A 23,436-nucleotide genomic window follows, 5' to 3' on the forward strand; every position below is an offset into this window, starting at 1 on the left:
GTACGCAGGACCAGTGGAATCAAGTTACTCAGAATGCCCAGATGCTAAATAAATTGGAGGAGGAAGTCATGGGTCCTTGGTCAGAAAACTGTTGAGCCAAAATGTGTAAATAGAGCGTAGAAATCTTTGGTTGTGCACTCCTGTATAGGAGTTAATTGGGCTGACCTTGTGCCACATGCCATGTTCCACTAGTCTTCGTGTAAATATGGCTTTGTGGAGTAAAGTTGTTTCTTACGTTGGATGGAAACCTGCTTCCCTGTGAATTGGACACTTCTCTTTTCTTCAGTGCCCTCCAGAGCTGCCCACTGGAAGACGGTCTTAGTTTCAATTCTAAATATAAAAGAGTTTCCAAATACTGGATTCGATCACACTGAAAATGAGGACTTAAAAGTAACACTACATGTTCAGCAGTATATCTAATCATTGCATTTATTGCTTCCAAATCTCATACTGTAAATAGATGCTTTTCTCCATACTTTGATTTTTTGACCATACACCTTGAGTTAGGTACACTACCCACATCCTCAGCCGCTCTTGGTATCTGGGAAAAACAGAATCGTGTTGCAGGATGTGGTCACTCTCAAATAAGTTTCTAGCCCTCAAGGGTAGCATGTAGTGAATACAGCTGTGATAGAGTCCTCCTTCCCACCCAGAACCAGAGCTGACTGTTACGGGAATGGAGTTACTTGTGATTATGCAAGTATTCTTCATACTTCACAGTCTCACAGGCAATAGGTGAACAAAAGGTGGTCCACATTTTAAATCAAGTTTGCAGATCACAAGTGTCCATTGACTTTGAATTGATATCATATAAATGCTGAATTTAATTTTTTTATATATAATGATGCCATATAATTACCTTCAGTTGTAGAAGAGGTTACAATATTAGAGGTTTTTTTTGCATGCATAATCCAAGTGTAGTGGAGCAAACCAAATGATAAAGGATTTAGAAATGTTTAACAGAATTTTTCCACAAGAATGAAAGCAATTTGGATAATGAGCACAATTACTTTGTCTCTTACAATGCAACACTGGCTGAAGGATGATAATGAAAGGACAGCAGACTTTAAAGAAAAAAAAGGGACTCAGGGAAGAGGCCATAGATAAAGGGATGTTATTTCCTCTCACCTAAGCTTACAGACAGGAAAAACAGCTCTTTCTGGGGGTACTGAGAATGAACTTTCGAGATCACTGAGACTTGCCTGTCAGAGGTCCGGAACGGAGGGTGAGGCCAGAATGACAGACATGGTTCTCGGACAGTGAAGCCAGGGATTGGCAGGGTCAGGAAGGTGTGACCAGTCCGGTCATTGACCGGGTGTGCCGTGCCTGTGGTTGGGTTCCTTGAGGATTTGGAACACAGAGAACCATTTCTCAGTACGGCAGATAGATCAAAAGAAAGCGCTGTCTCTACAGAAGACGCAAAATTAGAGTGAACAAGATCAGTGATTAGTGGAGCCAAGCCCAGCACAGACCGAGATAGCACCAAGGATCGAGAACAAGAAATAAAGGAAGAGTCTGGGGTTTTGTGACTAGCCAGAGTACTTTTCCCTGGTGTAAAGGGATGGCAATAAGAAGAAAATGATTAGCAAGTAAACTGCAGCAATTGTAGAAAAAAGGCAGAAAGCCTTGTGTGTTAGGAAGTATATTAAATGCAGAGGGAGCTAGGCTTGACAACAAGGATATTTCTAGAAACTTTACCATACATCAATGGCCAATGAGAAGATTGGTGGACATCAGGATGAGAGAATAATGAAACAAGATCAGCAAGGGATTCTATTTCCCTTTAGTTTTTCCTTTCTGGAAAGGATGAACATTTCCTAGAGTCAATAATGAAAACAATTATTTATTTTAAACATACTTTGATTATTTATATATGCTTAAATCAACAGTTCAGTCAATCCACGTGTAGGTCATCCACTGTGGTATGGTCTTTCTTAAATAATTGGTTTCCAAAGCCACAAATAGACCACACAAAACTGGTCATTGAATTTCCTGTTTTTCTTACACACACACACACACACACACACACACACACACACACACAGCAGAGCCAACTTAGGGAAGAAAGAAGACCACCAATTTGACAGAATGCTTCTCAGGCAACTGTCATCTGATTAGGGATAGTCTCTGATTTTGGAATTGCAGGGTAATGTAGTCTAATATCCTGTTCTATTCTGAAAAAAACATTTGAAGCTTATACAATAAATTTATATGGCATAATAAAAGGACCTTCATTTAGGTATATTTCCACTTTTAAAACCTAATATGGTTACATCTTTTAAACTTAGGAAAGAAACATACTCTTTTTGCAACGCAATCTTGTCACACCTCAGAGCAAGGATGATTGCTACTCTTTCTTTACTGGGGTTAAAGGTGATTAAACATCTTAACGGATATGGGTTGCGAATGCGATCAATACAAAAACCTAGTGAGTTTTTTAAATTTAGAAAATAATTCACTATGAATATCTTATGAAAATAGTAAACCCACACGGTGCTTTATAGTTGGGATATATCACCAAGGAAAACTGATACGGTACTAACTGAAGCACAGAAATTTCTTACTACAGATCAAATTTGGATATTTACAAATTTAAGAAATGCAACAGAATGATACACTTATCTAGGGATCAGATTTGCTGCGTCCTCAATTATGCTGGAATGTGGCAAGGATACAGAAACTGTTTGTTAGGACTACCATCCCAGAATCCCAAAACTTCACCCAGTGGGTTACATGTAAAGATAGACTGAGAGGGGGTGTAACTTACAAGTAGTCATTAAATCAAGAACGTTCATTTACTGAGCTTCAGCCAGAAAATAAGTAAGATATGCTGCCACCAGAAATCGAAACCAACCAGCACAGAGGACTACCAGAACCAGCAATTTTAAAAGCATTCCAGTAATTGCCAATGGCATTATGGCATTATAACATGGTACATTATGCTCCTAATGAAGAGTTGAATCGTAAAAAGTGTCAAGCCACGTTTAGCGCAAGTTTAGAAGGCTGGGAAATACACTGCATTTTAGAAAAATTTCTGACCAAAAAAAATGATGGTGAAAAAAGGAAGAGGGGCTTAAAAGAAGCTAAGCAGTGATCAGAAAGGACGGGAATTCAGTAACTCTTACACCTGTAGTAACAAGGTAGGCTTCTCACCTCTTTGTAACTTAATTTTCACTTCATATAATATAGTGTGCAAATAATTCACTTTCACTACCTACAGAGATTTTTTTCCCCTCTAAATAGTACAAATCTGTGAACACTGATTTGTTCTTACTAGTCTTTCACGGATAAATTACTCTCAAAATCAAGACGTCAATGCCTATGAGTCTTATTTACATATGAAAATACTAAGTATTCTGGATTCTCCAGGATTAAATTATATTCGATATAATTTTTTGGTAAATGTATCTTGTATTTAAGTTTCCAGCAACCGCTAAGTCATATATGCTATACGTTCATAGTAATTCTCTAGCAGAAGGTACATTTTATTTTACTAAGAGGTAAAGACCTTTTTACCAGCTATTAGGCTTAACAGATTTATGGTAGGCTTCTAGAACTGGGATAGTTTTAGGATGTCTAAGCACATACGCCTTTCAGAAATGATTAGAAAACCATGGGTCTCTGTATTTATTAAACTGAATCACCTGGCAGTAAAATTCCGTTAAGGCTCGTGGCATGGGTGAGACTTCCTCCCACTCAGATCTGCCACTATGGTAGACTTGTACTTCATCTGTGATCTCATCTGGTGCGTAATCGCCACCCAAGATATAAATTTTGTCTTCAATTCCAACTGCGCCTGCATTAAAGCCTGCACATTCAAAAGAGCCTTCACCCTTCCAGACACAAGTATCTGGACAAAAACTATAAACCTTATAGGTGGAAAGGTCACATATGTACAGTGTGCAGTTTACTGGGACAGCTTTGATTAGTGTCGCATGAAAAAACTGCCCAAACTCTGCTACGAGTTCAGACCACTGATCGGTGGTCACGTTGTATTTGAAAAAGCAATCAAGTGACGGGTTAAAGGCATCTGTAATCTCTACCTCTGACCCAAGAACATAAATGACATTTTGGCAGGTGCTCGCTTCAGGGTAGTATATGCCCCTGGGTAACGGGCTGACAGACATCCATTCTTTAGAAAGAGGGTCGTAAGACTCGACATCTAAGAGGCTTTTAATGTCCTGAGACCCTTTGGTCTTTCCACCTATGACAAATAATCTGTTGAGAGCCAGAACTGATGTATGCATGGTTCTTGGTGTCTTCATAGCTGATACCAGGAAGAAATCGTTCTTCACTGGACAGTAGCACCAGGTTTGGTCAGTCGCATCATGATAGGACTCTGCGATATGAAGCCGAACCGTTCTACAGCACGGCCCTTTGCACCCGCCCGTCAGGAATATCTTCTCTCCGTAACTAGACAGACTAGACCCTGGCAAGTCAATCAGGTGTGACTGTGGCAGCACTTTCCACGAGTCACTGTTTATATTGTAGCAAAAGGTATATTGGTCTCCACCGTTTTCCTCAGTTTTGTGAACAAATATGTATTTTTCAGTTGTGGATGGTCGAGCGTCAGGGAAGAGTCCACCAGAACCTTGCACACACTTAACAGCATCCATGATTATGTCAAAACAGTTTGTGCTTTTGAGTAAACACTCTTCGTTGAGCAGACAGTTTTGAAGGGTCTCCTCGGATAACTGATGTAATCTAACTTTTTTAATCAAATAAGGCAGATGCTTTTGCCTTGATTCTAAGTTGTGTTTGGTCCAGCTAAGGACCACTTTCAGTACAGTCTCTTCTTCAGGGACATTCAGTTCATCGGATTCCAGACATTTCTGCAGTACTCCAAAGTTCATCTCTAGGAAATCACTGGATTTAAACAGTAAGGAAAAGTGGTGCTGTACAAAGTACAGCGCGTGGTCAAACAAGCGGGGAGAGCCGTAGCTGTCTGACAACGATAATAACTGTAAACAATTGACAAGGTTAATACTCTTTATTAAGAAGTCACTGCAAGCTTTGGCTAGGAAGGAAACTTGAAGAAATGATGACAACTGGAAGAACATTTCCACGTTATCATCCGTTATCTTGGTTTTCCCAGTGTAGGCATAGTCAAGAAACGCTTTTACTGCTTTGGAGGACAGATTAGTGATGGTGACGCTCCCACCGTCTCGCTCTTTCATGTTCACTTCAAACATGGCCCTGCAGAAAGAAAGAGAACACAGGAGAAAAGGAAAACAGGAGTATGTGATTCCGTGGTACTTTTCAAGGTTACCTTAAAGACGTGTCCTTTGCCCTCAGGTTGATAGAATGTTTCACAAATCTCAGGTTTATGGTTATGCAATATATTTTTAAACCATCTTAATAAATTATTTGAATATCTAGCACAGTTACATACCATATCATTTATCTTTAAAACCCACGGACCACGTAGCTACCACACTGCAGAATACGTACGTTATAGCTGCGGTACAGCATTTACTCCAAAGAAGGCTGTATATAAAAAGATTCATATTTTGTAAGCCAATTTCAATGCTCTTAAATATCATTCATAAAATTAGGGTAAGGTCTCTCTGATGGCTGAATTTCTCTTTTTATGAGTTAATTAGTATCAGCTCTGCAGGTGATAAGTACAGATATTTAAAATAGATAGTGCTTCTGGGTTTAGGATTTAAAAGCGTCTTTCAAATGAATTTTCAGTTTGGCAGCAGTGACACACGTGGAAGATGGGATACAGTGAGGTATCAGATGTCTCTAATGAGTCTGCCTGCGTGGAAAATCCACAAAACATCTCTAAAGAGACACGTTTTATACAGCACTTTAGGGAGAAAAGAGAACGTGATGTCATAAAGCTAAATGCCAAACCAAAAGGCTCAAAGGAAGTTTGTGAAGAAATAACCACTGAGAGATGGAGGCGGGGGGGGGTCCTCAGATTTGAATAATCAGACCAGCCCAAGAGTTCTTCTGAGTTGTAATTTTTCCCCACCTGGCAGAGGTGGTAGACTCTGAGGAAGTGGGAACTTTAGGGGCTCAGTTGAAGCTAAAATATAAATTATGTGGAAATGGTTGGGCAGGAGACTACGACGTATGTATTTTACCATTGGTTTTGGTAAGACCAATCTTGCCACCCATTCCTATGTTAGTTAACATCATATCCAGAATCGTTCACTTTTACACAGACTCGCTATGGCGGTTGTTGGTAGCACAGTGAGTGGAGGTCGAGATTCAAGAGAAAGAGCTGCGACGGAGAAGCAAGGACTTCCAGTAGTTGGGACATTCAGTAGGAGTGGAGATTGACTGCTTTGGGTTCTGGTATAATACTGCTTTGTGTCTGCACCGAATTGTCCAGGATACCTCCGTGAGCAGTGCTCCTCGGTGCTCAAGTACTCTGGGGGAATACAATTTAGTTTTTTGGGTTTTTTTTAATGTTTATTTATTTTGAGAGAGAAAGAAAGCACAAGCAGGCTCCGTGCTGTCAGCCAAAGCCCGATGCGGGGCTTGAGCTCATGAGCTGTGCGATCATGACCTGAGCCAAAACCAAGAGCCAGACACTTAACTGACTGAGCCCCCCAGGTGCCCCTAAGCCAAATTATTTTTTAGAGTCCACTCTAGAGGGTAATGAAAGCTGTTTAAGAAGCACTAGTATTATCCAAATGAAAAACCTGAGGAGACTTCCAAATATGGAACACCCCTTAGGAAAAGGAAGGACAACAAAACACCTTCCCACTGGACTGTTCTAATACACAACAAAATACGGTTACAAAAACTATACACATTATACACTATTTCAATAACGTAGATCAAGTCAGAAATGTTAAACTGTGATGATAATTCCATTGACTTATGAGGACACGGATAATCAGGTTAGGGTAATAGTGAGAGCCTGGCCTCTAGAATCTGGCTGCCTGGGTGGGTATCGGGCCTATGTCACTAATTAGCTGTGTGACCTCGGTGGGGGGGGGGGGGCACTTCTTAACTGTGCTGCAAATTCTTCATCTGAAAATGGGTACACATATATCTACTTTGCTGAGTTGAGGAGGAATGAGTTAATCAATGCAAAGTATTAGCTATTCTTATCATTTTTAGAAAATATTTCCTATCAGATCCTGTGTATTTTTATCACCAGCTTCCACATTTTCTTTGAGAAGACATATGTAAGATCATCTTTCCATACTTCATCAGCTTGAAAGTTTCCAGTTAACATCGATCTTGAATTTACCATAATCATAAAGTGGCTGTACAGTATGTGTGATTCTTTTTCAGTCTTCTCTCCATGACTTTACATCTCATTCAAAAACTTTAATTTTCCAAAATCATTATAAAGTACATTTATCATGCATTATGCACTTTCCTGCTATTTCATATTTTTCCTCCCAATATCCAGTAAATTTGATCATAACACAAATATTATGAATTAGTGCCTTATCATATAAGGATGTAAATTATAGAATTTCAGTCTAAATTTGTTAATAGTTTTATATGAACTTTAGTAAACTCACAGTAAATTTAGTATTCCTTTAGTAAAATGCTATATATAATCAATATAATACTATATATAATATATCTAATCTAGGTCATTATAAAACTGCCATTTGTGTTACTTCAAAGCAGGGAGAAAAATTTTAAAATATATTGTTCTGGGGGCGCCTGGGTGGCTCAGTCGGTTAAGCGGCCGACTTCGGCTCAGGTCATGATCTCGCGGTCCGTGAGTTCGAGCTCCGCGTCGGGCTCTGTGCTGACAGCTCAGAGCCTGGAGCCTGTTTCAGATTCTGTGTCTCCCTCTCTCTGACCCTCCCCTGTTCATGCTCTGTCTCTCTCTGTCTCAAAAATAAATAAACGTTAAAAAAATTAAAAAAAAATAAAATAAAATGTATTGTTCTCTTTTCACAGGAGTTTTTTAAAAAAATTTAAAGTAGATCCATAAAAGCTAGGAGTACCTGAAAATATTGTGGCCAAAAACTAGGTGCAGATACATTTAATTAATAAATAATTTCTGGGGCACCTGGGTGGCTTAGTCGGTTGAGCATCCGACTTTGGCTCAGGTCATGATCTCACGGTTCGTGGGTTCAAGCCCCGCGTAGGGCTCTGTGCTGACAGCTCAGAGCCTGGAGCCTGCTTCATTCTGTGTCTCCCACTCTCTGTGCCCCTAACCCACTCACATTCTGTCTCTGTCTCTCAAAAGTAAATAAACATTAAAAAAAAATTATTTCTCCATGAAGAGTAGAGGACTTCCAATTGAAATGCTTACATAAACTTATTTTGTTAACAAGAAAACACTGTAGGGAAATCAACTTGTGTGTTTACCAGAGTTTTTCCATTTTTGCTAGGTTTGGAAACAGTAATAATAATAATAATAATAACAATAATAATAATAGGTTGACTATAGTGGGCACTGTCCTAATCATTACATATACATTATTTAAGTCTCATCATGACTCTGTGAATTAGATTCTGTTTTTGTGGTCTTAATTTTTACAAATCAGGAACCTGAAGCCTGAAGAGATTAAGTCACTTGCCTAAGGTCATGTCTGGTAAGTGGCAGAGCCAGGATTTAGATTGAGGGCATGTGTATTAAGAGGCCAAGTACTTAATCCCTATACCATCACTTCCTGTCATGACGAGGTGGCAGGATGGGGAGGGAGCAGAATGGAGCTACCAGGAAGAAGACCCGTGGAATACAAGAGAGCCGGGACACTGGTGGCACCAGGGTGTGGCAGAACATAGGGACAGCGAGGGCTCCAGTGGGACTGGGAGAACAGCTGAGGTTACAGGGTCAGAAGCAGACTCCAGTTAGGCCAGAGGCGCTTCCCCAGTGAGCCAGGTGCGGCCCTGGGCCACTGCTCCCACCTCCGGCAGGGGACCCCCCAGGGGCAGGGGAGTATCAGTACTAAACTTTTAGAGGATTCGCTCCAGAGCAGTAACGGTGAGGTCTAATCGGATGCTGGCAGTAAAACAGGAGTTAAAGTAAGGATTAGTGTATTTACATCTTAAATCTTACTATGTTTTTACCAATTTTATTTACTAGAGATTTAAGGCCTGCTTACTTTGAATACAGATTACTTCCAAAACCGAATAGAATGCAAATACCACAACTGGGATGACGTTTATGGCAGTATGACTGGAGGGCTGGAGGCCAGGATGTCACCAAGAGAGGTCTGTGTGTGACCAAGAGGCCTCGCGGGATGGTATGACCATGAAACGGCTGCCACCATAGCAAGGTCATGCATCCAACACTTACCCTTGCAGACTCCACAACCACTGTCACCACAGTGGAATCGTACAGGCTCATGACTAGGACATTCTATTCAGAACCAAATTCTATTCAGAAGGTTGCCTAGAATCAGAAAAGTTGGGTATTCTCCAGAAATGCTTCTGGAGGTACTTTTCCCCTTTGTCAAACAAAGAGAGGAGAAACTTTGAAATATCTGTATGAGCCCCCCTCTCCCTGGAATAATCCTTGGATACAGTACATGACCGAAATCCGTTTTCCTCTCAGCCTCTTTGTTTTCTTTGAACTATACTTCCATATTTTATCCATCCTTTCCTCTTTTTCTAAATGGCACAGTGCAAGAATTCCCCCAAATAAAATGGACTCTGGATCAAAACAAGTTTCTTTTTTTTTTTTTCCCCCAGAACATTTCAAAGAACCAGTGTCCAATACAACATTGGGAAATGCCGATCTGGGAAGACCTGAGTTTTTAAAAAAGGTAGTCTTAAATTTTTATATTCAAAAATCATTAGTTAATCTAGGTTATAATTAGCTTTTTTTTTTTAAGAATTAAAAATTACCACTGCATGCTCCTGTAGGGGAGAAATTCAGCAGTTATGACAAATAAGTGTAATAACACAAAATCTGAGTCATAGACAAGGTACAGTACCTGAAAAAGTCACTGCATGCTGCTAAGACACAACGATGACATGGAATTGTTTCATCTTTCATGATTATTTTGAAATCATAAAAGACATTTTGTTCTCTAAAATTCTGTAGTACACTTAAGATTTTCTGTCCATGATCTTCAGACACAAGGAAGTTGTTTTTCTTCTCAGATGGAAGTCCATTACATGAGTTTCGTTGGTTGAGATGATATGAATTATCCATAGCCAATTCCAATTGTTCTTAGAACTGGAAAGAAAAACAATCACTGATGTAGTAGAGTCCTGACGAAATTTCAGATCCAAAATTTGTTTAATGTCAATTACACAAAAATTCTAAGATCATAATAAACCTTGATCTAAACATTTGTTTTCATGAATTTCTTTTGAACTTTTATAAATATTGAGCTCACTAGAAAATAAAAGACTATATTAAATTGAGGCATATTCTTTGTCAATAAATTTCATATTAAAAAAAAAAACTAAATAAACATTAGAAAAAAAAATAAAAAATAAATTGAGGCATAAAGTTCAAGCCATACAATTGTGTCAAATAGCACCATTTATAATTTATATATATAGCTCATATAGGATCTCCCCACATGACTAGTCTTGTTACACATAAGAGAGGTATTATTTTATAGTAGCCATCACATGGGTATATACCGAACACATCCCTCTGCCCTCCCATCCCTTTTCTTCTGGTAGCATAGCTGATGTTAAAGTATCGATCTTGAAGCATAGCCTTCTGGGGTTCAACTTTCAAGACAGAAATAATTGAAAAAGATCAGCGTTACACTGTGTTAACTAGTTAGGGCCTTTAGAAAGGAACAAAAAGGCAAGCATTGATACATGTTGGCCTGTTTGGATACCTTTTCTTTTTGTTGTCTGATTGCTATGACTAGGACTTCCAGCACTATGTTGAATCAAAGCGGTGAGAGGGAACAACCTTGTCCTGTTCCTGACCTCAGAGGAAAAGCTCTTAGTTTTTCCCCATTGAGGATGATGTCAGTCAGCTGTGAGGTTTTCATAGATGGGTTTTATGTTGAGGTAGGTTCCCTCTAACCCTATTTTGTTGAGGGGTTTTCATCAGGAATGGATGTTGAACTTCATCAAATGCTTTTTCTCCTTCTACTAAAATGATCCACTGGTTCTAAAGCTTTCTTTTATTAATGTGGTGGATCATGTTGATTGATTTGTGAATACTTAACCACCCCAGCAGCCCAGGAATAAATCCCACTTGACTGTGGCGAATGATTCGTTTCAATGTATTGTTGGATTCCAGTCGCTAGTATTTTACTGAGAATTTTTGCATCCATGTTCATCAGGGATATTGGCCTGTAGTTCCCTTTTTTAGTGGAATCTTTATCTGGTTTTGGTATCAGGGTGATGGTGGCCTAAAAAAATGAATTTGGAAGTTTTCCTTCCATTATATTTTTTGGGAAAGTTTAAGAATATTAACTCCTCTTTAAATGTTCGGTAGAATTCACCTGTGAAGCCATCTGGTCCCAGACTTTTGTTTGTTGAGAGGTTTGTGATTTTGGACTCAATTTCCTTGCTGGTTATTGGCCTTTCAAATTTTCTATTTCCTCCTGTTTCAGTTTTGGTAGTTTCTATGTTTCTAGGTATTTACCCATTTCTTCTACATTGTCTAATTTGTTGGCTTACTGTTTTTTAGAATATTCTCTTATGATTGTATTTCCACGGTGTTGGTTGTTATTTCTCCTTCATCATTTGTCATTTTATTTAGTTCTCTCTCTCTCTTTTTTTTTTTAACCAAGTTGGCCTATTTGAAAGGACAGAAAACAGTCTAACTTCACTAAAAAAGGCCTTTTAAACATGCGATCAGAAATCTAAGACAGTTGAAGGCCAGACAACTGTGACTTTGCCAAACTGCAGATTCAATTCTATGCAAACAAGTTTATCCACCAAAAAGCAAGGAAGTGGGAAACAGGTTCTCTACCCGTTCAGAGAAACTTGTCTAGTAGCAAACTAGAAATGATTCCTGAGTCTTCAGAAAGGAAAAGAAGCCTGAGAACTAGGGAGCCAAAGAAATAGGGAACATTGATTCCCTTAGTATGTTTTTATCCCAGTTATCTAGTGCTTTGCAAATCATCCTAAACTTAGTGGCTTAAGACAACAGTTTATTGTATCTCATGGTTCTGTGGGTTTCGCTGGAGCTTCTTGCTCTGGGACTTTCATATACTTAGAGTCAGATGGGAGCTCTGGCTGAGGTCATCTGAAGGCCTGACTGGACTACAGGTCCAACATGCTTCCTTCCTTCCCATTCTGGATGCTTCAAATGGGATGGCTAGAACAGACGGTGTCTGTCTATGTGCACTCTGTCCATGTGGCCAGCCTATACTCCCTCATAGCATGGCAGTGTCACGGTGGCTGGGTTCTCCCAGAGAAAGCATTTCAGGCCCGGGTGGGAGCTATATACCCAGTGGTCCTACAACATCAATTAAAGCTCTAGGACTGAGCCATCTACTGCTCTCTTGTCCAATATAGTAACCATGAGCCATGTATCACTATTTAAATGTAAATTACCTAAAATTAAATTAAATTAAAAATGTAGTTGCTGTAGCCATATTTTAAGTAATCAGTAGCCATATGTAGTGATGGTTACTTTTACGTGTCAACACAACTGGGCCATGGGGTGTCCAGATATGTGGCTAAGTAGTGTTTGTGGGTGTGTCCGTGGGGGTGTTTCTGGAGGAGGTTAACATTTGAATTGGGAGAGTAAGTAAAGCAGGCTGCCCTGCCCTCCCCCCCCACCCCGTAATGTGAATGGGACTCATCCAGTCCATCCCAGAATAGAACAAAAGGCCAAGAAGGAATTCTGTCTGTCTGCCTGGATGTCAAGGAGTTGGAGCTTCAGGCTTCCTGTCTGAACTGAGTCATGGATGGTAATGGTGCTGTCGACTCTCCTGTGCCTCCAGCTTGCGGGCCGCAGATCTTGGGATTTCTCACACTCAATGATCATGGAAACCAACTTATAGCAGATCTGTCCGTCTATGTCTCCACCTGGTTTCCCTCGAGAACTCCACCAACACTTGTGGCTGTTCTGTTGTACAGCAGAAATGCATAATATTTTCCTTATCACAGAAGTTCAGTTGGATGGCTTCTGTAGTATATGAAGGAAGAACAGTGTGTGCACATGCATGAGAGAGCATGTGTGTGTACAAGTGGGGGAGTAATAGGATGGAATTGGCAGTATTATTGGAGAAGTAAGTTACCTGCAGTAATTCAGTGAGCAGTGTTCTAAAGTAGTTGTAAGTAGGGAGACATAATAAGTGTGGGTGTCAGGAAGGGAGAGAGATAATTAGAGGTTTAGGGTCAGTTCTGAAGAAAAGGCAGGCAGAAAACAGTTGTATTGGTCGGAGGTCTCTAGAGAAACAGAGCCAGTGAACCTACAGGTTACAAGCCTGTTGGTTTTGTGTAGACACACATGCACACACATGCTGGTACTTGTGTGTCTATAAAAAATAAGGACTTGGCTCACAAAATTATAGAGGTCCCAGGATCTGTGGTTAGCACGCTGGAGACCTAGGGCAGCTGGTGGTGTAAGGTCCAGTCTGAAAGCTGGGCAGCCTGGAGAGCTGGGAACAGCTGACTTTTTCAGTTTGAGTCCAAAGGCAGCAATGGTTGTCTGAACTCAGCACTCGGGTAAGGTTTGTCTTACTCAGCAATTTTGTCCTATCCAGGTCTTCTACTGATTGCATGAGGCCCACCCTCATGAGGAAGGACAACCTGCTTCTCCCAGTCTGTCTGTCCAAGTGTTAACTTCATCTGGAAGCTCACTCAACAGAAACACCCACAATAATATCTGGCCAAATGTCTGGGCACCCTATGGCCCCGTTAAGTTGATATAGTAATTAATCATCACAACACTACAAATCTTAACAATGTTAACAATATCTGACCTTAGATGGAAAAGAACATATAACCCAAGTTAGAGTGGGGTGCACAGAGAATTGTGTAGGGCTGCCACCCCAGGAGTAATTCTTCACCTCGCAAGGCATGCCTCTTAAGCCACTTGTAAAACTCTGTTATTAAAATTATGGATATTTTTTCGTCCTTTTCTAAGAACTATAAAGTCATCCATTTTCCCAGGGCTGCAATATAATGTGAGCAGTAGGATGAACAGGCTTCAGAATTGGAGAGATGAGCTCCGTGCTGTTTCAGCACTTGACTTGTGAAATATCTGAGGCCAGGAACTTCTGGTCTTTGATTCTCATTTTTTCCTTCTGTAAAATAGGGACAAACTGTACCTGTCAGTCGTTGTACTGTTGAGAAGAGTAAAGATAATACATACTTGAGCATTTAGTATGTGCTAGATAAGTGGAATTTGGTACTTACTTTCTACCAAAAATTTAACACAACAGCCAAGGAAATCACTTAATTGACATTAATCAGGAGGTTTACATTCCTCACGTGGTGGGGAGAAGAGTGAGAGAGGCAGCTTTCTAGTAATTGCTAAGCTGAAGAGAAGAGTTGAACACAAGTGCTGTCACTGTAAGAGTTTCTCTGAAGTGCCAGATCAGTGGACAGAAGACATAACCCTGCTTGAGACTTGAGCCAGCCTCTCCTACTGCCTCCATGACACCGGAGGGAGAGGCCAAGGAGTGCGTCCACTACATAAAAGAGTACACGGGGCAGAGAAGCAGGCATGATCTATATAAGAGAGACAGACGTGACTTAATGCTGTGCAAAGGGTCAAAGCATCTTCTCAGCCACACAGTGAGACCAAGGTGTATCTCCTGGTCTGTTTCTCACGTCTAGCAGTGGGCTGGTGCATCAGTGATCTGTAACAGCAATGCAGGGTCTCTGCTCATCCTGCCTCAGAGAACCACAGAATTGGTTGGGAGATGCAGTCCGCATCGCCTAGACACCCCCTGGAACTGCTCTCAATTCTCATCCATTTAAAGGTATGTATTTAAATCTCTCTGACAGAGGAAGTTAGATGCTGAAGATTGAAATACACACTCATCTCCTATAATCTTAGATTCTTCTTGGGTTGTAAAAGTTCTTTCAAAGTTTAGGATGATAGGTGTTGACAAGGCTATGTGATCCACATGGGATAATGTAAAGCAGAGATTGCTACCCTGACCTTCAAGCTGTCTAGTGAGGGGGAGATGGAGGGAAGGAGGTGGGTAGATACTGAACACAACACTTTCATTCTGCATGTGATTACGTACATGTGCGTGTGTATCTATACATACAATTAACTTTAAAAAATATTTGTAGGGGCATTAAAAAATACCTCTATTTTCCAATTCTTTAATGTGGCCATGATTACCACTGGAAGCTACCAAAGTTTAAGTAATATGCTGATTCCACCCGCCCCGCCGCGCCCAAGCTCTGTTCCTTATATGTTTCCATTGAGATGAAGAGCTTCTCTACTGCCCAAGCCAGACACTCAGAAATCCTCCTCCACCAACCATATCTATTTTAAATTTTTTTTTTCAACGTTTTTTATTTATTTTTGGGACAGAGAGAGACAGAGCATGAACGGGGGAGGGGCAGAGAGAGAGGGAGACACAGAATTGGAAACAGGCTCCAGGCTCCGAGCCCAGAGCCCGACGCGGGGCTCGAACCCACGGACCGCGAGATCGTGACCTGGCTGAAGTCGGACGCTTAACCGACTGCGCCACCCAGGCGCCCCGGACCATATCTATTTTAAAACCCCCACCTTTTCTCCACCCCGCTGCCGTTCTTCAGGATGAATCTCTCACTGTTCTCACTTGAACTGCTGCAGTGTCTCCACTCGGATCTTGCCTTCTCTGTGCAGTTTTATTGAATATCCTTGGGGCTTCAAACCCACGTGGGCATTGGGCATATGAAGATAAATGGGTCACAGGATCCCTGCTCTTGCAGGCCTCCAGGCCAGTTGGAAAGAAAGAAGTAACAAATGTGATAAGCGTCAAAACTGACATGGGAAGAGTATCAAGGAGGCAGGAAGGACAATCTCAGACTTGCTCTCAGGGAGGAGGAGGACAAAGCAGAGGGGAGAGGATGAAGGAAGACATTCTGATGGATGTGGTACTGGAGGTGTTAAAGAAAAAACGAAAGATCGTTACCGAAGAAGGTGAGGAAGACATTTCCAAGAGAAAAAAATGGTAAGTGGAGAGATAGGGATGACAGAGTTATCACAGCCCCTTGGGAGAGACACCATGTTGAGGACCAGAGATGGGGCAGATAAAGCTGAAATAGTAAACGGCCTGGCTCACGTGGTCTGGCTACCATGCAAGGGGCCTGGGTTTCATTCTAGAGGTAATGAGGAATATTTAGAAGGACTTTAAATAGGAGAGGAATTGCACCATTGGATTTATATTTTAGAAACATCATTCTGCTAGGAATACAGCAGTGAGTAACCAAGATGTAGCTCATGTTCTCACTGCACTTACCATCGAAGGTAGCATTCACTGGTATGAGTAATATCAATTAAAAAAAATCCAAACATTGTTTTTTTATTGGATAAGAAATTTTCGTTTTTGTTAAGCCACTGAGATGTGTCTATTACAACAAATAGGATTATTTTAATTAATGCATGTTAATTTTAATCCCAGCAACTCAAGTATATTTATTAATCTAAATATCTGTTGATTCTTTTGTGTTTTCTGCATAAAAAACTACATCATTTGTAGCCAATGGGGCTTGTTTGTTCTCTTTCCTGTTTTTTACAGGCATTATTTCTTTTTCTTCTACTACAGAAGTAGCTAGGATCTCCTGTACAATGTTTAATTAAGGCAACAACGGTTTGTAATACTTTTTAATAAACGTGTGTATATATAATTTATATGTAATTTTTATAGCTGATTATACATATATAAGGAACTTGTAACTTGTGTTAGATTAAATCAATCATTGAGGATCATAATTCATGGATAATAAGTGAGCCCAATGATATAGTATACAGTTATTTTTATTTCTATGACTAGTAATATAAGTAAAACTACTTAGTGGAAACTTTCAAGTATCAAACTAATACATTAGCATTATGCATAGGCATTCATTTTGGTAAAGTGGTTAAAAGTTAAAGGCTGCCATGGTTACTTCATATAGAATGGCTTCATACAGAAGCTGAAATTTTCTATTTTCTTAACTTGGTTTAAGCACATTCATATATGTAGACTTTATTTAATCATAATAATTATAAGTGCTATTGAAGAGAAAGGGTGTTGGAAAGTTTATGAAAGGGATAGGGGAACTGAATCCACAAGATAAGTAGAGCCACTGAAATGGATACAAATCAATCAAGAAAAATAAGTAGAATCAGGAGAGAAAGAGGGCTGAGAACAGAACTCCAATGATAACTAACCCTAAGGGAAAGACTGTTTAGTTGAAAAGAATTATTCATGTAGCACCTGCTACCTGCCAGGTGACAGTCTAGATGAACTGGAGATATAGTTGAAAGTACAATTTGTGGAAGACACAAGGTGAGGAAGTTCTACAGCTAAGGAAAAACTCACAAAGAGCAGGGACAGAAATGGAGGAAAATTAGGAGTGGTGATGGAAAGCACAGGAAGAGAATTTCACGTAGGAAGTAGTTACATCATCCAAAGCTGAGAAAGGTTAGGTAAGGTAAGGACTGATCATTCGGGGGTGGGGTGAGGAGAGGTCAGATTATAATAGTTTTAAGAGGGAATACTGGACACAAATTTGTATAAATTATTTTTTAAAGAAGTTCAGTGAGGTAAGGACTAGAGGAGTAGGTGGATTCTAGGAAATTCTGTTGTCTTTTGTTTGAGATGGGAGAAATACACTGAGGAGAGAGTGGCAACATGGGGACAATCGAGATAAATGATGACAACAATCTACATTCGGCACCTACATCCATACCACCAAGCACATCTTTCCGGACCTTTAAACCAGTACATCAAAGAACAATACTATATGGTGAAACTTCCATTTCTGTTAACAGGTAAACATTGATAGGCAAGTAAATGGTTAGAGACTCTTAACTTTTATAGTTATTTAGTGATATAACAAGCCTGAAGGTACTAGAATTTATAATAAGTAATTTATATAGTTATTTCATTCAGCATTTATCATTTAACTTTGGTAATAATGACTGTTTACAAAATGGGAAGTTGAGGCTCAAGATTGAATGATGAGCATAAAGATGTAAAACCAGTAGAAACCTGCTTAACTCAAAGTTTCTACTCTTTTCAATGCTCTTCTGGCCATAGATATTAATATTAAATGAAAGCATAGAGTCCTTTTCATGTGCCTAAGATCCAACCATAAATGTACTGGCCAAAAAAGTTACCACGGCAGTTTAACATCATTCTGAAAAAGAAAGATATACAGGATAATAAAAATAGCTAACCTTTATAGAGCCAGTACTTTGTGTCAGGTGCTGATCCCTGGGTTTCACACAGTATTTAATTTAATTCTTATAAATATTACTCCTATAAAAACAGTGAGGCTTTGTCTTCCAGTAAGGTGGAGTAGACATGCTTGGCACTATTTCTGCTGCTAAGAATGACTGAGAACCCTGGACACATATAAAAATATATATCATAAACCTATGCAGATGGTGAAAGGTGGAGAGAAATAGGCAGACTGGCTAGTGAACGTGGGACCCAAGAACAATACAGTGGTGAGTTCCTGGGTTTTATTTTTGCCTAAGATATCCCAGATACCGAACAAGCGGACAACACGAACACGAGTGGGCGGACACATGCATAAAGAGCTCGAGAGAAACCTGATCTCTTTAGCCAGAGGACCAGGGGCAGGAGCAACCTAGTAAGAAGAGTTTTGACAAACATGATGGAAAAACTGACTATCTACAGGCACCCACGTCAGCAAAAGTGGAATGGAGAGCCTAGCATCCCACCCCTCCCAGGATGTAATGAGATGCGTCAACTCTCCTCTTCCTATCCATGGGAAGGCAGAGTGGGTAGCCAGTCCAGGGGTAGCAAGTGTCCACCACTTCCCCTCCACCATCAGTGGAGGTCATGTGACACATGGGATCTTGGATTCTACCCCTACCTGGAAGTAAAATGGCATTCCTCCCTGTCCTTCCTGGGGTGGAGCCAGAGGCCCACTGAAGATGTAGGGCTTTTCACTGCCAGGGGATGTGCCCCTCCCTCTCTCAGCCAAAGTGGTATCAGAGGATGCAAAGAGGGGAGCCTGAACTCTCAACTCCATCCAGCAGTAAAAAGAGCCCTTCCTATCCCAGATGTCCAAGAGGTGAGGTGGAAAATCTGGACTTCTATCCCAACACAGCAGTAATGAGCTGGTGGCCTTAACTCAACAGAGCAGTGTCAGAAAAGACCCACCAAAATACAAGATATAAATAGGATCTAGAGTCTTATTATGAAATATCCAGTATATCCCCAAACCAGGAATATACCAAGTTGAAAGAGAGAAGAATCAACAGACACCGACACAGGACACAGATGTCAGAATTATCTATCAGGAATTTTAAAGCAGCCTTTACAGAGATGCCTCAGTGAGCAATTATATAGTCTGTGTGATTTCAGTTCTTTTAAGTCTTTTGAGGTTTGTCCTGTGGGTTAGGATACAGTTACTCTTGCTGTATATTCCATGGCACTTGAAAATAATATGGGTTCTTTTGTTAGGTGGAGTATTCTATAAATGCTGATTAGATTATATTCGTTAATGGTGTTGAGTTCTTCTGTGTCACTTCTGACTGTCTTCTTGTCCTATTGAGAGAGAAGTATTAATGTCTCCAGCTGTAAAAGTAAATGTGTCTATTTTTCTTATTGGTTCTTATCAGTTTTTGCTTCAGATATTTTGCAGCTCTCTTGTTTGGTACATAGACAATTAGGTTTGCTATGTCTTCTGAGCGGATTAACACATAATATTCCTCTCTGTCCCTCATAATTTTCCTTGCTGAAGTCTACCTTATCTGGTATTAATATAACCACAACCGTTTAATTACTGCTTGCATAGTGTATATTTTTTCATCCTTGACTTTCAACCTACTTATATCATTCTATTTGAAATGAATGACTTATAGGAAGTGTATAAAGTTGGATCATTTTAAAAAAAGCCTACAGGGGCGCCTGGGTGGCACAGTCGGTTAAGCGTCCGACTTCAGCCAGGTCACGATCTCGCGGTCCGTGAGTTCGAGCCCCACGTCGGGCTCTGGGCTGATGGCTCGGAGCCTGGAGCCTGTTTCCGATTCTGTGTCTCCCTCTCTCTCTGCCCCTACCCCGTTCATGCTCTGTCTCTCTCTGTCCCAAAAAAAATAAATAAACGTTGAAAAAAAAAATTTAAAAAAAGCCTACTCTGCTAATCTCTATCTTTTAATTGATGTATATAGACCACTTATATTTAGTGCAGTTATTGATATGGTAATACTTAGGGCTGCTTTTTGGTTGGTTGTTTTATGTTTCTCTATTTTTAATTTATCTTTATTCTTTCTGCCTTCCTTTGGGTTACTTGAACCTTTTTAAATTCCATTTTGATTTGGCTATAGTGACTAAGCATATCTCTTTGTATGGACATTTTAGTGGTTGTTCTAAGTATTACATATATATGTGTGTATATGTGTGTATATATACATATGTACACACATATATATATATTATATATGGTGTGTATATAGTATATAACAAATATATGTAATGCAAACTCAATGTAGACAGGTTAAAGGAAATGATAAAGAGAAGAAATCTACAAAATTCAAAATAGAAAACTGCAAAGGAAATAAAGAACTTATTCTTTGAAAGGTTGACAAAATAGACAAACCTCTAGCAAGACTGACAAAGAACAAAAAAGAGAAGACATAAATTACTAATGTCAGGAATACAATAGGGGAATCACTACACACCTTGAAGTTAATCAGAAGGATAAAGAAAGGAATACTAGAAACAACTCTACATGTAATAATTCAGTAGGGCAGATGAAATGGACTAATTCCTCAAAAATCCACACATTACCACAACTCACTCAAGATAAAATATAAAATTTGAACAGCCCTGTAATTTCTTATTAAGGGAATTAAATTCACCAAAAGTTTTTTAAAAGTTAATACCAAATCTATATAATTTCCTCCAGAATACAGAAGAGGAAGGTACACTTCCCAAGTAATTTTATGAAGTCAGTACTAATGTGGTACCCCAGACCAAGACAATACAAAAACAAAGAAAGGGAAAAACAAAACCACAGATCAATATCCCTCATAAATATATAAATTTTTAAAAATCAGGAAAAATAATTCAGCAGTATCTAAAACGAATTATGCACAAGACCAAGACCAAGTAGTTTTATCCCAGGATGTAAGGGTGGTTCAATATTCAAATATCAATTAATGTAATCCCGTGTTGAAACAAAATGAAAAAGAAAAATCATGTAACTGTGTCAATTGACACAGTAAAATCATTGAGAAATCCCACTTTTATTCACGAGAAAACCTTTCAGCAAAGAACAGAGAAGAACTTCCTCAACTTGATAAAGAATATCTATAAAAAATCTATAGCTAACATTATACTAAATGGTAAGAGACTGAACGCTTTTGCTCTATAATGAAAATGGCAAGTATGTCCACTCTTACCTTTGCTATTCATCATGGTACTGGCAGTCCTTGCCAGCACACTGAGGCAACAAAATTCTACAAGAGGCTTATACATTTGAAAGGAACAAACTGCCTCTATACTTACAGATGATAAGATTGTCTACATAGAAAATCCCAAGTAACCTACAAAATATACATACATCTAATAAAGGAGTTCAGCAATGCCACAGGATATAGGAGCAACATACAAAATCAATGTTTCTTCTATAAACTAGCAATCAACACATGGAAGCCAAAGTTTAAATTATAATACCATTTACAATAGCAGGAAAGGAAAAGGAAAAGGAAAGGAAAAGAAAGACAAGACTTGGATATAAAATCTACTGAAACGAGTATAAGACTTATACACTGCGACTACAAAATGCTGATAAAAGAAACCAAAGAGGCCTAAATAAATTGTCAGATTGTACCATGTTCATAAACTGGAAAAATCAACATAGTAAATATGTCAATTCTCCCTATACTGATGTGCAGATTTAACACAATTCCTATCAAAATCTCAGTAAGATCTTTTTGTAGACATGGATTATTCTAAAACTTCTATGGAGAGACAAGGAAATAAAACAGCTAACACAGTTTTGAAAAATAACAGTAATGTTGGAAGAGTCAGTCTACCTGATTTCAATACTTATTATATAGCTTCATTAATCAAACTGTGATATTGGAGAAAGACTGACACACAGATCAGTGGAACAGAATATATAATTAATAAATAGCCCCATTCAAGTAAAATCAACCAATTTATGACACAGCTCAAAAGCAATTCAATAGTGTAAAGATAATCTCTTAACAAATAGTGTTGAAGCAAATGAATATTCACAGGCAAAAAAGTGAACCTTGATCTAAATATCACATTTAATACAAAAATTAACTCAAAATGGATCATAGGCTTAAATGTGCAATGTAAAAACTAAAACTTTTAGAATATAGGAGAAAATCTTCGTGGCAAAGGGTTAGTCAATGAGTTTTAGATCTATGACATTAAAAGCACACTTCATAAAACAGAGAAAAATGTTACTTGAATGTTATCAAAACTGAGTATGTTTCATTTCCTCTGTGAAAGATCCTGTTAAGAGGATGAAAAGACCATCTACAGCCTGGGAGAAAATAGTTGCAAATGAAATTTGAAAAAAGATTGATATCTATTAGTATAAAGAATTCTCAAAATCCATCAGTAAAAAAACAATTCAATTAAAAAGGGGGCAAAGATAGGAAGAGGTATTTTACCAAAGAAAATCAAGAGATGAACACATGAAGATATGTTTAATATCATTAATCATGGAAATACAAAATTAAGACCACAATGAAATATCACCCCCATCCATTAGAATGGCTAATAAAAAAATATTGGTAACATCAGATGATTGAGAGGGCACCGAGATACCATATCATTCACATGTTGACAGTGGAAATTATTTGGCTGTTTCTTAAGCTAACCACAAGATCGTGACCCCATCTGACCAGGGAACCCAGTGTGTAGTTGTGCCTGATTCAAGACCCCGACAACCAGTCCTGCTGGCCTCGGAGCCTGTCCTGCCACCCTGCCTGGCAGAACAGCTAAATCTTAGTCCTGCTCACTGCTGAGTGCAGCCCCCAGCCCAGCTTCACCGAGAAACCTGAGCAGAGCATCTGCGAAACTGAACAGCTCAGCAGCACTTGAGAGCAGCACCTAGCAACATCTCTGCCGGTCTGCAGAGCCCAGCTGGTGAACCCGTCTGGCCAGAGAGCTCAGCGTGTTTTGCCTGATTGAAGTCCCTGACTACCAAGCCTAACTGGCTGTGAAGGCTGTTACGTGGCCCAAATGTGAAGCCCTGCCTTGCACTGAATACAGTTTCCAGCCCTGCCCAACAAGCAAGCCTCACCAGAGCACCTGGGAAGTTGTAGAGCCCAACCTGTAGCCAAGCTTACCGCAGCAGGTGAGCAGACAGCCAAGCCAGCAGCTCTTTCCACCTTCACAGCAAAGCTGGCAGTAGTGTCTGAGCAAGGAGTTTGGTGAGCAGCTCTCTGCTGGATTC

The 23,436-nt window shown here is 39.6% G+C and overlaps 1 protein-coding gene across 1 annotated transcript in view; it reads right to left on the minus strand.

The window, feature by feature from the left end:
• Nucleotides 1-2,015: 2,015 nt before the first annotated feature.
• KBTBD3 (kelch repeat and BTB domain containing 3) overlaps nt 2,016-23,436 on the minus strand; it is a 34,101-nt gene continuing 12,680 nt past the window's right edge. The window contains exons 2-3 of the mRNA XM_030331639.1: nt 9,873-10,117; nt 2,016-5,196 (exon numbers count right to left, since the gene is read on the minus strand). Coding sequence (XP_030187499.1) covers nt 3,594-5,196; nt 9,873-10,093 — 1,824 coding nt within the window. The 5' untranslated portion in view covers nt 10,094-10,117 and the 3' untranslated portion in view covers nt 2,016-3,593. The remainder of the gene's footprint in view (nt 5,197-9,872; nt 10,118-23,436) is intronic.

Source organism: Lynx canadensis, chromosome D1 (genome assembly GCF_007474595.2).
Source record: "Lynx canadensis isolate LIC74 chromosome D1, mLynCan4.pri.v2, whole genome shotgun sequence".
Lineage (NCBI taxonomy): Eukaryota > Metazoa > Chordata > Mammalia > Carnivora > Felidae > Lynx > Lynx canadensis.